The sequence below is a fragment of the Takifugu flavidus genome, chromosome 11 (assembly GCF_003711565.1).
Source record: "Takifugu flavidus isolate HTHZ2018 chromosome 11, ASM371156v2, whole genome shotgun sequence".
In the NCBI taxonomy this organism is placed as follows: Eukaryota; Metazoa; Chordata; class Actinopteri; order Tetraodontiformes; family Tetraodontidae; genus Takifugu; species Takifugu flavidus.
In genome coordinates, this window is record NC_079530.1 from 12472495 (window position 1) to 12490777 (window position 18283).

Below are 18283 nucleotides of genomic sequence, written 5' to 3' on the forward strand. Positions count from 1 at the left end.
CTCCAGAATTGAGCTCCATAAACCCGTTGGTGCCTAAATGATAGCAAACAAGGAGTTGCCGATTCCATCAGCTACGCCTGGGATGGAATGTCTTTCCTGGTGTGTTTACATTTGATTTCTTGGTGTTTCAAATGTTAAATTGTTGGTATGAATTCATTCAAAAAACAAAACCATCTTAATAAAAAAAGTGGAAGCTTTTCTCAAGTTCCTCGGTAGTTTGTCAGTTATCAACCTGATAGAAAGAAAGGAAGCAAGTGAACATGAACCACCCAAGAAGAAGAAAGGAAGCAAGTGAACATGAACCACCCAAGAGGAAGAAAGGAAGCGAACAAAGAGGATTTATAATCATCATTTATAGTTGATGGTCATTTTTCCTCATACTCATTCCAAGTACAGATCTCTGGAAAGCAGAATTGACTGACAGAATGACAGAACAAACACAGAACAGTTGGAACGGAGACTTCCCCTCCTCCACTATTGCATCAGTCATAGAAAACTGCTTTTTTTTGTTTTTTTTTTTTAACTGTCACCCGTCTGATCGCGATTCCCGTCGTCCCGCGTATTCCACATGTCGCGACCGAGGGCGCCGGTGACTCAGATGTCCTTCCGTGAACCGAGCCGGTTTTATCAATTCCCGACGTCCTCTGCAGTCTTTTGGGGGACAGTCATTGAGTATTAGTCCAGGATCTTCTCTCAGGTTGGCAATTGTATCAAAAAAAGAAAAAAAAACAACTTATACAGGAACACATGTAAAAATGAGAGAATCAAATTATCCAACGAAAGAAAATGCAGATGTTCTCATAAAATCTTCTATGTCTAGCAACACTTAATAACATTTATGTTCTCTTCTTTTCTTTTGTTCCGTGTGTTTTATACCAAAATGGTGGAGAAGCTGATATAATTTTGCGTCATCTATACAACAGGCTATAAAACACCACTTTGTCACGGTCCAGAAAGCACATTTAGATGTGGTTGTACTGTATATCAACATATGTACTGGAATAAGATGCGTGCACGGCTCACTGGAGACATCTCTGTGAAAGAGAGAAAAGTCCCCCCCCCCCTTTGAGTTCGCGCCGAGTGGAAGGCGTCCAGGTCTTCCACCGGCGCCACGGACGTTCCGGTCCGAGTCCTCCAGGAGAAGCTGCTCCCGCCTTGGGCAGGTTTCAGTCAGTGCCACTTGTTCAGTGTGCCTCCGTGTTCAACGTGACCTGATCACTTCCTGTCTTCGTCCACTAAAGATGTCTAGATTTGATTAACTGTATCGTTTCCTACAGAAAAGTCTCCACAACACAAACACAATGCAAATGAAAACGTAAGACTTTGTTATGTTGCACGCGTCTTCGCAGGACGTCTGACCTCCTCTGTGTGTGTAGGTCTCGCTGTCCTGGCCACGCGAACCGGTTGGTGTGTTAATGACGTCGGGTTGATGTGTTAGATGTGTATTGACTGTGCTTGCAAATGGTCGCCGGGGGCAACAGCCACCTCTGGTCAGTAAGTCAGTTCCTGTCAAAAAGAGTTATTCTGTTTTCTTTAAATCTTCTCATCATTACTGTTGTTTTATAGGAAAAGGGCTAAATAGTGTTCATCTCGACGCTGTACACATGTGGACGTTGTGTGATTCGCCCCCCCGGTCGACGTCTCTGGCGATCACACGTAGTACTCCTTGTCCTTGTTCTTCTTGTTCTTGCTCGAAGTTTTGACGGTGTTGACTGGCTTCTCCTTGACGACGGCGCCGTTGGACTGCGCCGAGTTGCTGATGTAGTTGCGGCTCTCGTCCACGTGGTACGAGCCCTCGTCCCTGTTCCGGTATTTGTACATGGCGTAGAGCAGGATGAGGATGCAGAGCGCCGCCGCCGCTACGATGCCGACCACCATTCCCGTCGTGCTGCTGGACTCGCGGAACACCTCCGACGTACCCGGGTCAACCTTCGGACTGATCCCTGTGGGGTTGGCTGGAAGAGAGGCAGTAATCGAATTCAGAAAATGGGCTGATCCTCCGTTACATCTCCGATTAGATTAACAGTAGACAATAAACGCTTTTTTCTGCAAATTTCTTGTTCCTGGGTGTTCAGGTAGCCGTCGTGCCTGATCAAAGACTGCATTTACACACGCGTGGGAGCACAACGAGGTGAAGGGACTCAACAGTCGAACTCTTTCTGGAAAAGCTAAAACCTGGGATATTTCAGCTACTACTGTTTCCCGGTTTCTCTTGACAGGCTCTCACAAACAATTAAGGAAGCTTTCTTGAAGCCATAACCAGAGTTTTAGACTTTTAAATAAGCCCACCAGGCTTGAACTCTCGTCAAACATTACCTGCACAGTTGCAATATAGATTAATGCGTTAAATGTTCACTAAGGAGCGTAGTTTAAAGCTCAGGGTTGTTAATTTATTGCAACGCAGTTGTGAATGAACCTGAATCTCCAAGCTGAATGACGTGCAGCCGCTAAGCGGGATGACTGTATCAGTCTGTGAGAGGTGCCTCTAAAAAGAGAAACAATTCTTCAAATGACTCAGCACATTCCGCCCAAGGCTACCCTTACTTATGCTCTGAGATGTTGCCATTCAACGGAGCTGAAGACACACCGTGGGCCCCCTGATATTATTCAGTCCTCCTGGCATACATATCTGCGCATTTTCTTTCTTTCTTTCTCTTTTGGAGGCAGTCATCATTTCTGCTTAAGCCCCTTTTGTCGCATTCGCAGGATCCAAACAAAAACTCGAACACTCGGAAATGAAAACGCTCTGGTTCCTCCAGATTTACAGTGGGTTCAGAACGCGGTTGTGTCGCACGGAGACGAGACGCTTCGATCTGCAGCTCTCCATTCAAGTGGCGCTTCAACAAGCAGCACCACAAACTCTTCCGTTACACTGTAATTCACTGTTGGTGTTGGATGTTGTGTAACTTCCTGGGTGGTTTTCGTACCCGTGTTACCGTGTTTCCATGGTGAGGCACCATAGGAACGTAGTATGATGTCATTGTTGTGATGTCATTGTCATCGTCCATTTGGATCCTGATTTCAACAAATCCAGCAGACGAACATGAAAGCCGGGAGTTCTCATAAAAACCCTGCTCACATTTTAAAACTGATAACATACAAAGTTCCTTGTCCTCTAGAACTGCTAGTTTGAACCTCTGCTGAGTTTTGTGCTAATTTGATGAAAGCCACGTGCACTAAACTGCAGTCTTAGACGAGCTTTAGCCTGGTCCAGAGACTAATGCTATGGGCTGTGCTGCACCTTCGTGGACAGCTGGATATTTGCACTCATGCAGATATCTGAATGGCTCCAACTCTTAAATATGTCCCGCAGTCTTTGTAAATCAAAGTCAGGTTTCATCAAAGCCTTCTCTGGCCAATCAACGGCCCTTTTTGCATAAAAAAGGTTGCTACGTGCAGATCTGTAAAGGACAGGAAGGCTGAAAAAACATGACACAGCATGTTGAGGAGTTGACCTCCGCAGTGTCAAATATGCGCAAAATACGTGCACGAGTGTTTGAAACGTTTCCATGAAAGCCGCTGTTGTTCTATTCAAGTAAACAACAATACTGTCGTTTCAGTAATTAGTTAGGTAGGATATAAACTAATGTGACCAATGTGCACATTCACAATCGAGCACGGACCCAGTTTAATTACCGATAATGGCGTTAACCCCAATTGTTTGTATAATATTAAGCTTAATATTTTTGGGGCTGTGCTTTACTTTGGGGGCTCATTTCTGAACGAGTGAATGAAGAAGCGATTACATGCCCACTTCATATTCTGAACGCTACTCAAATCACAATGCAGCACTCGTTACATCTCTCAATAGCTCCCTTCTGTGTTGGCTGTCCTGCATCCCATTGCCGATAGCTATAATTACTTCATTTGATTGCATTCATTTCTCTTCATGAGCGACATCTTAATATTCAGACAAACATTCCTTTGATAATCGAGCAATTCAAATTAAAACGCGTCTCTTCTGTGGACAGATTGACTTGTGTATCGACTGTAAAGGGCAAAAGTTCTCCAGGATGTCTGCTGGGACAGGAGACGCCACCACCGTAGTTACGCTGATCAGTCAACCAAGTATCCATCCAACGCCAGCACACGTTCAAGGACAAGTGGAGAGAACCGCCGGGGGATTGAGGGTGACTGAGCGTTGCAACAGATTAGCTCTGCTGGTGACAAGCCCACTCATCCCTGCAGACAGGTGTGAAGAATGCTCTCGCCTCGTGGGCAGAAGCCACTGGTTGATAGGACGCATCCCTCCATGAGCTTTTGTGCAGACATTATCGGCAAGCTAATTTCATATTTGCCAATCTATCCTTTGTTCGGGGTCAAAAGGTTGCAGCTGTCGATAACGGAGCACACTGATAGAGGGGAGGATCAGAGGGGAGCAGGCTCTTAATGTGGCACTCCAGGATGGATCTCAGCAGACTCCTACAAGAAAGGGCGGCTGGGCGAGGAGATGGGCAAGCAGCGCTGCCACGGTAGGTCGTTTGAGAAAGGAACCACAGCGAGTACCTTCTGTGATCTAACACTTCTGGGCTGTGATATTTCCTCTTGCTTGGATCTGTTGATTAGCTAGCCACAGGGTGCATTTGCCACAGAGGCCATGCCATCGAAATGGTGACTGGTTGTTGTTTTTTTTGGTCTCACACCAAATAATGGTCAATAGAACAAGTTGGAAAGTGTTTTTGCTTGGAATCCTGGTATCAGAACATAGTGAGAGGTAGCATGCAGGAAATAACTGGGTTGAGATCAGTATGTGGTTGGATATGAGGAAACCCTTACGTCAATTTTTAGGAATCTAATTCCGCATCTTTGACTGGTGTCTTTAGTTATTACGTAACATAGTCTTTAACTTAGAAAGAGAAGGAGTGGAGGAGAAATTTACCGTCTTTAGGACTGTCAAATAACGAGATTCTGGTTTGAACATTTCAGTGGTGGATCTATAAACTATTGACCTATCCATTTCTGACTGCGGTGTTTAATCAGCAGGAAATCCAACAGCCTGTCAGGCAGAATGTTCTTCAGATGAGCTATTTTCAGTTCAGGGTGATCAGAGATGAATGTTTGTTTTGGTGGGTTACAACCTGAGAGGTTGACAGTCGCTGACGAGGAGATTAACGCTGCGGTAAACATGACCAAGTTTTGTCCAAAGACATTAAACTTCATTATGGTTCATTAGCTCGTGTTTAGCTACGGCGGCGAGGATCGGGCAGCCACCTGACCACATGTGGGGGGATACTTCCTGGTCTCTCTGAAGAGCACTGCACCCGATGATGCGGCTCATTTGTCCTCCCCTGAGCCGCCCTCGGCCTGTTCGCCGCTGCATTTGGCTCGGGCGGTTTAAGGTGGGCAAACAGGAGGTCTGTGAGAGCCCAGTCAGGATGCATCAGGCTGCCTGTTCATTAGCACTCCATCACCTCCGAATGAATGCACACGAACCCAGAGCGGAATAGGGCCTGAAACAAGTGTTTAAAATGACGGCTGCTCTACTTGTGTGTACCCGAGGGTAAAATTAGACACGGGGAAAATGATCTTAAAGTGGCGGAGAGATTCACGGCGGCGCGGCAGGGGGGCTGCACTTGTCAAATGACAGGCAGTAAACTCGGGGGGGTTAGCTTCACTGGCGCTGCAGCTTGGCAAAGATGACAAGACTGAATTTGTTCCCCGCGTGTCATCTGTGAGTGAGAAGGAAAATCACCCAGCAGAGCTGAGCCCATCTGACGCTTATTTTATTCACGAGGACGGAAGTTAATGTTTCCAGCCGTTTGATCTGAGATACCCTTTCAGGAGCAGGAACACAGGGGATGTTGGGATCCATAAAAAAGAAAATGGAATGGCCTGGCTAAAAGATGCCTTTTCAGTTGGGCCATAACAAAAGGCAGCGAGCGGAGACAAACAAGGACTGTTGCCAGTTAGTGTGTAGCCCGGCTCTGCATCTCTTCTCTCTCCTCTACCTGGATCCCAAACGGCGCCGAAACAATGGAACTTGTCATTTTAACACCTGTGAGATGCCAGAAGTGGTCCGCCTACTTTCCTCTAAGTGCGTTTGCAGGGAAAAGGGATCTGAAATTCAAGGGAGGCGCTACTGAACGCTCCTCCCCGACCGAGCGACGGGGGTCATCTGTTCCATCACCCCCTGCTAGAGGGAACGGCCGATCAGATGAAGGAATACACGAGGATTTGTATGATTTGTGTTGCACCAATAAGAGTGTTTTTCTGGCTGCGACCATGAACAAGTGGGTGGAAACGTCATCGGCGTGGCAATGAGCTGCTTCTGGAGCCACGCAGGCTTAGTTAGCATGCTCGGTGACACGCGGCTGTTATTCAGGGAGATTAGTGTTCGACCATCTTCCCAGTTCATATCCAGCCATAATCACGAGCTGTCAAGGCTGTCATACAGACGGGGATCAGCCTGCAGACAGGTCAGTGTATCAACTGCAGCAGAGCCCAAATACTTATTAAATTCCTCTTCCCTCTTTAATTATCCGCATGTCCTCGAGAAGTGATGCAAGCCATCTCTGCCAACGTCCCCGATGATTGCGAGCAGGCGCGAGCGGCTCGTGCGGACTGTGGACGATGAACAGAAAGGAGCAAGAGATGGAATCCAAGTGAGAGTTATTAAAAGGCGTTTGAACTAGGGGGAGGACTGGGGTGGGGGTGGAGGTGGGCAGCTTAAGCCTCTGGCCTCGAGGGGTTCCACCAAAGGAAGCTGGATGAAAGTCGGTCAAGATGAGTCGACTGGGGCGCCACACGTTTACCTCCTGATCTGAGTTTGGGGTTACGTCTTCCTCTGGTGTGTGTTTGTGCTGACAAGCACGACAGCAGAGCCGTTTTTAGATGCGAGCGATGATCAGAACCAGAACCGTCGACTTTATTCAAATGTGCAAACTCCAAATGTTCTGCGAAGATCCGTGAAGCTTCAGATATTAAACTTTGGCTCTATCACCGCGCTGACATAGCATCATCTGATGACTGTTCAAAATGTATTTATACAGGTTTATCCACTTTAAAGAATAACCAGGATGCTAGCAGCTATCATTTACGCTGGCAAAATTCAGACAGGGCAGAGGTAAGTTTTTCCAATTGCGTCAGTGTATATTTATGATAGTTATCCTTGAAGTGAAACATATATTTCATCTACAGAAACAAAACCTCAGGGATTTTCTGTAAATACCTGAACATCTATGAGGAAATATTCCTCTCAATGGTCGACAGTTTGTGCGCTAATACGTCACCTTTCTTGGTCACTGGAAGTCTTTCATGCCCCACTTAAAAACAGACACATCGCATTAGCATCAACGTCAGCAGGCCCCGATGATGGAGTGTGTGGGGGGGGAGAAAATATAAATATGGCGGCATCAGTAAAGTGAAAAACTGACAGTGACTGTGAAATCCTGTTTACTCTCAGAGAGCTGCTGGTTTAAAACAGAACACGCCGCCAAATACGTGGAGAGCATAATCCTTTCTGAAGCGCCGGGCGGAGAACAAAAACACCAATAACCACAGTTTTTGCAGAATAGGATGCAACCGCGCTGCTGACGAGCGTGCTCTGATCACATTCTGCATGTGTCCATGCCTTGACTTTTGGCATGCACACGCAGTGACACGCCACAGAAACCAGGAGGAAAGTTCCAGCCGGCCGTGATTGACTAACCTATTAAACGTGCGCGCTGACCTCTCGAGCCACTATAGTTCTTACTGTTTCATTAATCTCGCAGCTCCTTTTAAAAGAATAATTTAATCTCTTATTTTCCTCCTGGCTGCTTGCATTCCAGTCATTACCACTGGGTTAAGGACAGCGTTCATTTGCCTTTTGATTTATGGGAATACTCCTGGTATTCTTTTGGCAGCCATAAATTAAATCTATTAAAACAAATGTCAAACATATTAGCAGCTGCTAATGTCACTGCAGACTGCTTGAGGACAGAGAAAGAGATGAGCGCGCACGGAGGAGAAAAGTAGATATGATTAACCTTAACCCACCTCTGGGCAGTAAGAAGACTGAGCGTGACAGAGCGCCGCGATTATCAACTCCACCAGGGAGGTGATGTTTTCACACAGGCTAGCTTTATCTGTTCAGGCTAGAATCCCTCTCACACATGACAGCTCTAATTTTCTTGAGTGGTTTTGCTTTCTAGTGTTAAAGAAAAGAAAGAAATGCGACCGTTCGTGTAAAATTTGGGTATGACAGATGTGTACGGCACAATAATTGTTGGCAATAATTGTCTTGGCCTTGGTGGACGGAAAGGAAGCACCTGTAGCACCTGGATAATCGCAGGAGTTTTGTTTTGGTTTGTTTGCAGGATAACAATAAAATAAGAATTTGGGGGTCTCCATGGGAGCCCTTATCTCTGTGCTCCATTTGGCTCTTGCATGAGGACTTTGGTGGATAGGTGAGGCTGAAAAGATGATCCCCCGGTAGATCCTGGAGGAGCGGCGCTGGGACAGATCTTGACTAGCAATAAAGCATTAACACTTACGGCCGACATCAAATGATCGAGGAGCAATGCAGGATGTAACCTTGGATACGAGCGAGCAGCAGCTGCCCTCCATCAACAGCCGGCATGAGTCCGGGGAACAGATGCCAGTAAGACCTGCTCGTTCTCTCCGACCTCAAGCAGCTTCACAGCAACGTGTTCCATTAACTTTAAGGGCCGGAACTCGTTGGAGCTCTAACGCAGGTGTTACACAACGAACCACGAGGTGTCTAATGTGCACGCTCATTTCACGCGGTTCGATTTTCTACTCAGCGTCATCATGATGCTGTTTCTGGCCACAGTCAAGTCCACGTTGGAGCATCGCGGGCCTCGGTTCCTCCCGAGGGGTTGAGTTGGCTGCGGTACGACCTGATCAGGGCTCTGCAGGCTGATACTCTGCCGCTACTTCAGGTTCTTCAAGGGGAAACAGAAATACCCGATTGATTCCGCTGAATTACTGACAGAGTCTTTGTTTCGGGATGTGCAGGGTGATCTAGCACCGACCTTGAACCTCAGACAGATCCAATGATGGTATTCTAAGCTCTGGATCCCCTTCACGCCAACAATATCCCGTTGTCACGTCTGAATAACGTCTTCTGCGCAGCCCATCAGAGGAAAATATTACTTTGTGTCTTTCAGCGCAAACGGCTGCACAGTAATACGAGAAGGTACTAATTTATCCGCGTCGGCATCCTCTTTAGCCGTGGTGAGTGCTGCGAGAGCCGATATTAATCAGGATACGTGTTAGACAGCCGCCGCCCTGGGAGGCCGCAGCTCTGGTATCAAATCCCCCGCAGCAATCGCAGAAGGACGGGGAGACTCTGCCGTGGGAGCGTCCGTCCCTGACCGTCACACGGTTCCTGGACAATGTTTTGGCAGATGCCCTTGTCAAAGGAATAAAAAACAACAAAACATCCTGATGCGAGCAGCGAGCGTAAACCAGTGCCGGACCAACGTCCTGACACGGGCGGATGTTCTGGGGGTGTTACTCAAACACAGAGGGTGGAGCTACGTCGGGACACAAACAATGCTGCCGTTGTCCATTTGGGTTTGGGTCTGTTGTCAGTAGGGTTTCCAGTAGGTTACCAGTTACCACTAAGCTGCGGCTACGATCGTTACTGCCGTTTCCAAACCTCAAAGGCCTCGTTATCATTCCCAAATACAACGTGGAAAAGTCAGCAACAAAACAAGGATCTGTATCCGAGACGCCTCTGAAAGATGGAAGACAAAGCTGCTGATTTTCTCCCTGGACAGATAAAATCGAGCTTTTTGGCTAATTTCATTCTTCAAATATTCTGTCCAGTGGAATAACACCATGGTAGCTCCTAGTTGGAGACCTTGGAGCAAACAAACTGCTGGGGGGGGGGGGATTCTGAATGGGATCGCAGTACCAACTTTGGTCCAAAACGTACATACAGCTCCTTTAATGGAAAGTAGCAACTGCAACACTGATAAATCTTTCTAGATCAGGAAGAGAAGCAGACTAGAAAGTTGATAGTCTTAGCTGTGGGCTAGCCATTCATTTAGGGGAGGCTTTATGGCCGCGTTCTGATCGATAGCATGTCTAAATAGAGTGGGGGCCTTGGGTCTGGACTTAATTGTTCTCGGTGCTTCTCCTCGGTCCAGACTGCATACATAAACTGTTCTCTTCATAGGCAGGAGCTAATGGCTATCCTTAATTGCTTTTCTGTGTGCCAAGAGAAAATATTCAACGTTTGGCGCTATTTTACGGCATAAACATTGACAGTGCAGATTTGTCAGTGCTGGCAAGACACTTTTGTAAGCTTTATTTTCTATTTTTAACCGTGGGAGACGCGTACACACATTTGATGAAAAGAGAAAGACATTTGATGCTAACCATGGATGCTGGGACACGAGACACAACGCAAATGAATGTAAGACTTAATTAACAACAGTAGGGATCCTTGACACGTTCTCGAATTGTAAAAAAAAAGTGTTTCAGGCACTCCAAGTAGTCCTCATTGATATGATGTGTCATGTAGGTCTGATAATTACAATTAAGTTCCCCCTGGTTAGAAAATCATAAGCTGATTAAGGCAAAACTGCACATTAAAATGGAGGGAGGTAAAAAGCTGCAATAACAATCCTAATTAAAGACTTTTATTTAGTTCTGCATGTGATTCTCATTAAACAAAGTGTTATTATTCGTGTTACCTTCAAATTTGCACGATGGTTACTGTTGCATACGGTACAAATATAGCAAGTATAAAGAAAACTCCAGCTACGCTAGGCTAAGCTCGCTAATGACTACAAATATTCTGCCAATATTGGTACAGTTTTTAGTGTAAGACGAAAAAATGTGGGTGCAATTAAGCTAAGAGACTTCTTTTTTATAAAAATACAAGAGCTAGTAAAACTGCAAGCCTTTAGGAAGCAGCCTCCAAACACGGCGACTGTGCGTGCAGGTTAGCGGTGAGACACGGAGACAAACGGACACATCCAGAGAGAAGTAGAAGAAAAAGAGATGACTAACCTAACCCACCTGAGCTCGGCTCACAGGGATCGATGTCCTCATCGTCGCTGGGACACTCGGCTGAGGCCACCTGCGGGTCGTCTGTCGGCTGTAAAAAGGCAGAATGGAGCGATGAGTAGTGAGACGCGTCTCGTCGAAGGGGCAGCGACTCGAGTTTAACCAAAAATAGACCAACATTGTCATCATGGAGTGCAAACAGGGCAGAAATGAGGCTCATTGTGATGCCTGTTCAATCAGGAAGCTTGTTGGGTCACACCACTTTTCATTTCTCTGGGATTTAGGAGGGATTTTTCCTATTTAGCCGAGCTAGTTCTTGTTTTCCATCCTTTTCCGTGGCTTAACTTGCTTATAGGTTTATTGTTTTTAGACACTTTCAGAGGTAAACGGCTTCTGAATAAATCTCTTATTTCTAAAACTGTTCCATTTGCTTTGGGCCAATTTTAGTCTTATTTTCAAGGCTTTTTCTGGAACATGTTGCTGTTCATCTAGCATTTGGTACGTTCTGAGGTGAAGGAGAGTACATGGACGTGAAGCACGCCGCCTGGCGCCGCAGCAGCAGGAAAAAAAGATGTTTATGCTGAGGAACAGCGAACGATAAAGGTCAAGGCACCAGTGTCAAGAGCGCTGCCCTGCGTGCTCTGCATCTGCCTTCAAGGGACTGTTAGGATTTGTTAGGTCAGAGTCAAAGTTTGATCTATACTTTCTATTTCTAGAACGAATCATTCACAAAATAAGCCAAAGCTGCGTTCACAGATCTTTGATTGTTCATAAGTTCACCGTTCAAATCCATTTTTGATCTGATGCCCTTTAACCACCTGACGCAAAGGATGGAAGACAAAACCTAAAAAAAAACAGGAAAATAAGGTCCGCTGAAACACAAGACCGCCGCGTTCGGATCAGCCCGCTCCGGGCCATTTGATCGGCTCCGCAGTAAAGGTCATTTCATTTGAACGCGGCGGTCTCTTCAGATTTCCAGTTACGCCGGGCTGTTAAGCAGAACGAGCGCTTGTCATAGCTTCAGCTGGGCCACCCCACTTATCCATTTTTCTACTAACATTTTTAAATCCTCAAATGCATCCTTGACAATTTTATCCTAATGCCTCTATTACGCTCTGGAGTGCTCATGTGCGACAGTCACAAAATAACAGAAGTGGGGGAGAAAAACGCACAAGAAGCCCATTAGCACGTGAAAAATGAAGATGGGCCGAAGGGGTTTTATTCAATTTGCGCCATTATTTTACTGATGTTTGACTGTGCATCAAAATATATCTGCAAGTTAAATTAGCATTGATTCCTTTTAGGGAAATTAAAGGCGATGTTATTTTGTTTAACATCCATTTGGCTGCACATAATGTGATTTTATTGCGACTGTTACATTATGTTGACATACTGCACATGGGCCGACATCATCTTTATATAATAGACCTGGAAATGATAGATCAAAGCCATTAAGGGAGCTGGGGCGGAGGGCCGTTTTTGGTTGCATCTACGCCGGGGAAGCCGTCCAAATGTAAATTTAATTTGCTGTGCATGGGGCTGATGTACAGTTTCGGCCTTCCAGATGGCGCGAGCGCCGGATCCCGGAGTGCCACATCCATCACTTCGGCTATGTGATTTGTTTTTCCTGGCGGGAGAGTTTGACGCGCAGCACTCATTGGCATAGGTACGGGAATCAGGGAATCGATACCGTCCAACACACACACACACACACACACACACACACACACACACACACACACACACACACACACACACACACACACACACACCCCAGCTCTCTCTGTAGCGCTCGTGTCCCTGTTCTTCCTCTCCTTTCAGATTTGTTTGCAAGAGGAGAAGAGGAAGTGATGCGATGTGGGCGTGCTGGATGTAGGTTAAATCCCGGCGGTATAACCTGAGCTGAGGAGTGTGCCCGTTCATATTTATGTTCCTCTCTCTACACCACCACAGAGAGAACCAGTCACCCACCTGGATATCTGTTTATTTAATAAGAGGAGAAGCCATTTACACTGTAATTACTGTAATTAGGCATATCGTGTATCATATTGCATTAGGTATTATGGGACAGCTGCCTATGCCTTTGTATTGATATTAATCATGTCTGTACGGCACCTATGAGTCCTATTAAGATGCAAGAAGAAGCTAATTAGGCCCTGTCTTAGGTTTATTAATGTTTTCACAGCTCAGGTTCAAAATAAAATAAAATATGACCACATACGTCCAGACTGTGACCCACAATCACAGCAATGCTTTAAAATAAAACCACCCATCTCACAGCCAAGGACGAAAGCCGCCTGTTGAGCTGCGCGGCGCCGAACAGTCCCCCCCCCATCTTTTTTCTTTTTTTAATCAAGAAAAATATCATTTCTAGACTTTTTTTTACGGAATTGTGGACGTAAGCCGCTAAATCAACAACCAAAATGAATTCACGTGTGGCAGAGCCTCGGCCCGCCAGCGAGGATTAGCGTGTAGGTCAACGTTTTGATGTGGTGGCGACCTGGCTGAAATCCAATACCATTACCAATTCATAGCGTCTCCGTCCAGTGCCACTCTTTTCTCTTTCCAGCTCCGACGAGGGTCGTGAGAGGCTTACCGTGCAATTTAAGATACGTGATGGAAACTGACAGGCAGCCTGGCTGGAAAGGACACTCAAATCTTTGGAGATATTCTCCAAATCTCTGTCCTAAAACAAGACCTTCGTGCAATTGTTTGCTGGCTCAATCAAAAAGGCAAAAGCGTATTTAGAAAGGTTTGCTTTTTCTTATTTTTAAAGCTGCCAGAACAGACGCTTCACTAGATAATGGTTTACCTGTGATCCATTTTAAGAAAATACTCCTACGGTGCTAAAAGCAAAAAAAAACTCAGGGCAGGCAAAGGATCATTAATCGAGCAGTAAAGTGCTGAAGCCACAGCAAACCTACAGAACAGCTCATTTATCTGTCTCAAGTCGGAGCCGCTGAAAGCAAAGTCGCACAAGTTATATAAAGGAAAGCGCACGAGGAGTGCAAGGAGACGAAAGAATGGGGGAAAAGTAGGAGCAAACGAGTGGCTTCATGTGGAGTTTTACATCCAGTGACCCACAAAGAAAAACACACGGAAGGAGACCTGGTGACGCAGAGCTATTGACTGGCCCTGACTCAACCATCAAAGGGGTTCTGGACCAGGAAATTTCAACCTGACTCAGCCAAAGGAGCCCCGCGCCCCCCATAGCGCCGCCAGGCTGTGTTTTTTTCCCCCCGACCACTGAGTATTGATAAGGTTGTTCTTCAATGAGACGTCCAGGGCAAGTTGTGGTCTGGGCGTGTTTTACTGCGGCTTCATCAGCAGAGCCGTTCTGCTGGACCTGAACTGGGAGCCAGGAGATGTTCCTCTCTGCTGCGTGAAGCCCACCACCTCCTCGGCGAGCTCCCCTCTCTGGCTCTGAGGTGGCGACGCAGGCCCAGCCCCCGGGAGGATGAGACACCTTCTCTGATAACCTGTCGGCACGTCGCTGCCGAGAGCCGGGGAGGGGGGCTTCGTGTTGTTTTCTCTCTGGTTTAATTTGATGAATGCTCTCTGCACACAACACGTCTCTTCGGAGACGGGCTGAAAGTCAGGAGGACACTGAAGGCATCTGAAGGGTTTATCCCAAGCATGCCTCCGCCGTCCCGGTAATGTATTCCACTGAGGATGCTTTTTTTTTGGCTCCTTCTACCTTTTCCCTATAAACAATGCTTTCCTTCCTCTAGTTCAAGCATCTGTTTGCAAAGCTGTATTTATATAATTACCAACAACACCAGCGATGTTTTTGAAATGTCTCGCTTCCTGTTTTTGTTCCTTTCGTCTATGCTAATTTATCGCGACCCTCACACCCGTTCTTCTTCCATCTGATCCCTCACATCCGTGGCCCACATTCCGATGCGGCACACAATCAGTTATGTGGAACCGTCCCAGGGAAAAGTGTTTCCTGTGAGATGCTGGTAAATTTAGAACAACCATATAAGGAAGAAATCAATGATATCAGAGGTGGACGCCAGCAAGTGCTGCTCATATGTCTCATTCTTTCTTAGAGAATTTGATCTATGATGGTGTTAAATTTGAAAACCTTATAGTCCAGATGCCTTTGTTCCATCTGCTTCAATAATGCATAGATTATTTAAGTACAGGTAGTCTTTATAATGCATAACCCTCTCACCTATACTGGTCACTACAGTGAGTTTGTTGCATCACAAAGCAAACCTGTCACAACAGGAAAGGAAAAATATGAATTAGGGGCTTAATTATCTGATGACTGCCCTGGATACCACGTGTGGGTATATATATATATATATATATATATATATATATATATATATCTTGCTGGTAATTGGCATGGACCACTGGAGCCGAAGCTCTCGACGCATCACTATTCTGTGTCTGTCTGCTCGGACTTTGCACCATTATTTCTCTGGCTAGCTCAGATTCACACGGGTCGGTTTGCGTCGGGATCGGACAAGAGTTGTGGCGTGCGCAGGCTAATTGGGAGGAGTTTGTTGTCCTGAGCTTCACTCCTGCAGCAGCGCATCATTAATGTGCCGGGCAGCGAGGCAGGTGGTTGTTCGGCGGCTCGTGGACAGACGTGGGATGAATTCACCCATGGCAACTGTCAGGCTGCAGCTGCTTCTATCAGAACGCCTGATGACATCCAAGTATCTAAGTTAGCACCCTGGAACTAGGTCGATGTTGATGAATAATTTAATCCCAGATGCTCAATAGATTCGAGCTGAATAATGAAGGCGAGTGGGCCCGTAAGACCGAGTTCAGCTGGGTGTATTGCCTGGACTTCGCCCCCACACTCGGTCGGTTCTGCCATGCTGTCCACATTCTGGACTCAATGCAACTGCAATGCTGCGAAGACGAAAATATAAGGCAAGCTTATTATGCTGAAACTCTTGCTGTTTCCTAACATTTGGATGGTTTTTTTTCCACGAGAGGCATCGTGGTGACAAACAGATTGCGGCTGCAGCTCAGCGGTGTCTCACGGACAGTAGAGCGAGAGACAATGGAGGACAAGAAGCGAGGAAAGCTGAGATATGCTCTGCTGCATCCCCGCTGAGGAGGAATGATACCGAGCTCCACCGCCATCAGCAGGAGGATCAACCGATCCTCAAAAGAAGCGCTGCCCAAAAAACCAAATGTAGAAAAATGGACAAAATATGTGTAAATGTATAAATCGTGAGGGAGAGATAGGAGGGACATGGTCGATGTAACTTGAATTTATAGAACACAGGATGGTTTTGTCCGAATTTCAATCCATTTGTGTGTCGGCGCTGATAAAAACCCTCCTTATCGGTTTAATATAGACGTTTAGCAAGTTGATCCAATGAAAAAAGTGGATCAGTTTGATGACAAAATCTCAAATCAACCCCATCAATAACATTTTCAGGGGGATGAACATTTTACCCGAGGCGTTGGCGTGCACTGAATTGTATCGTACACGGTAGTGGGCGGCGAGTTAGGAGACGCGGTCCCGTATGGGAGAAAGCCTCTGCCTTATTTAAAAGGAGGCAGCTGTTGCCACAACTGGACCTCAGGCAGAGCATCAGTGCTGTAGAGGCTCTCCATCTCCTCCCCATGGTGCTCGCTTGCTCCCGTCTCCACATACATCTTCCTTGAGGCTTGAATCACTGCATGGCAGACAGGCTAACATGACGCTGGGAGGCAACTTCACACGCCTTCCCCACAGCGCACAGGGGGTGTAACACAATCCATCCACGGATGATGTAACACACATCGCCACACTGCTGTGATCGGCGCCATGAACTATGCATGCATTTCCACACTAGGTTTGTGTATGTGGGACCAAAGAGCCGACGAAACAGATTCAGTCGAGTTGTTAGTAGGCAAAAACGAAACCGACAGATCCGCTGTGACATATCTGACGTCCAGAAAGACCAGATTCCAGCCACACGGAGCCCGTTTGAACATTCAGCCCCGGCTGCGAGATGAAGCTCGGCAACCAAGGTAACCAGAAAAGTTGTCTGTCGGGTTGTGTGTGGGAGGAGACGCAAAGTCCATTTCCAAGTCAACGCGTGCGTCACATCGACGCCCTGTCAGTCAGTGACTCTCAGTGAACCATGTGTGCCTGCTGGCTCTTTCACCCGCTCTCACCAGCCGCCACTCTGAAAGCGTTCTCTTCCCCACCTGATGAAAAAGAAAAAAAGGGCGAGATTTGGATTTCTAATCAAGGACGGCGTCTATTATTTCTTTCCAGGGAAGTATAAATAATGTATAGGCGATATGGGCGAGCGCCTGCAGTCATCTGGAGGTGCGGCGAGTGTACACAGAGCAGAATACGACTTCTAGCTGATTACACTGCAGAGAGCTGGATGCCTTCTGTTACCTACATGCTCTAAATGATAAAATCTTAATATGAAATTCAGAACAGTGTCTGCCTCCACCTCCTACGCATCCACCCCCAACCCGAACTCCCCTCTTCTCTCCTTTCTTTTGCTCTCGTTCTCCTCTCTCCAATGCATAAACACTAGACATTCGAAGTATATTACATGGTTGACTTTGTCCGTCCGCCTTATCCTCGCTTTAAGACTTCTCAGATAAATGAAATCTTTTGGCATCGTTGCATCTCCCCCTCCGGCTGCCCTGATATTTTTCTTATCTGAGATCGAATCTGCAGCTCCGTGTGCGCCTCTGCGGGTAGAGTTGGTTGTAAATCTGGTCTCGGAGCTGGGAGCCACCCAGGAGAACGAGGGGGGAACGACATTTACCAGAAAGTGGTTTGTAATCGCTCCGCACGTGTCCTTTTATGTAAATACTTGGGACTCGATCACGAGCGGCCACGCAATTTCTCATTTTAATGCTCCATTTCTTCCAAGTCTAAAAATAGAGGGGGAATTTAAGCATGTTTCAAGCAGGCGCAGCAGAGGCGGAGCAGCTCGCCCCGGCCACACATCACTGTCGTGCCGACTTCACCTGTGTCTTGATGCGCGCTTCCCAGTCCTCCGTCGCCTGACAGGAACAAATTTGTCATCCTAATATAGATGCTATCAGTGCAGAGATGAATGCGCTGGGCCTAATTCCCACGTGTAACCTCTCACAAAAACACGACATGACAGAGGAGACAGAGCAGCTTCGCCCTACAACAGCCGACGGGGCCTCCTGCAGAGCACCGCTGGAATCAGGTTCCCATCCTCCGGGTTCAGATGTGTCAGTCCCAGGGAGACCATGACAAACTAGCAAACATTTTGTATAATATCTATTTCATTCAAATAACCAAGTCCGGCCTCCTAAAGTGGACCCTTAAAATACAGAAAACGCTGTTGCTAGTGCAGCAGGCTAACTG

The 18283-nt window shown here is 46.7% G+C and overlaps 1 protein-coding gene across 27 annotated transcripts in view; it reads right to left on the reverse strand.

Annotated features, from left to right (window-relative positions):
- Positions 1 to 338: 338 nt before the first annotated feature.
- LOC130533371 (neurexin-1a-like) overlaps positions 339 to 18283 on the reverse strand; it is a 163120-nt gene continuing 145175 nt past the window's right edge. For 17 of the 27 annotated variants that reach the window (XM_057046700.1, XM_057046706.1, XM_057046694.1 and 14 more), the window contains 2 exons: positions 10966 to 11053; positions 339 to 1955 (listed from right to left, as the gene is read on the reverse strand). In XM_057046700.1, coding sequence (XP_056902680.1) covers positions 1651 to 1955; positions 10966 to 11053 — 393 coding nt within the window. In that variant the 3' untranslated portion in view covers positions 339 to 1650. The remainder of the gene's footprint in view (positions 1956 to 10965; positions 11054 to 18283) is intronic. The other 10 variants (XM_057046701.1, XM_057046708.1, XM_057046699.1 and 7 more) reach the window with 1 other exon arrangement.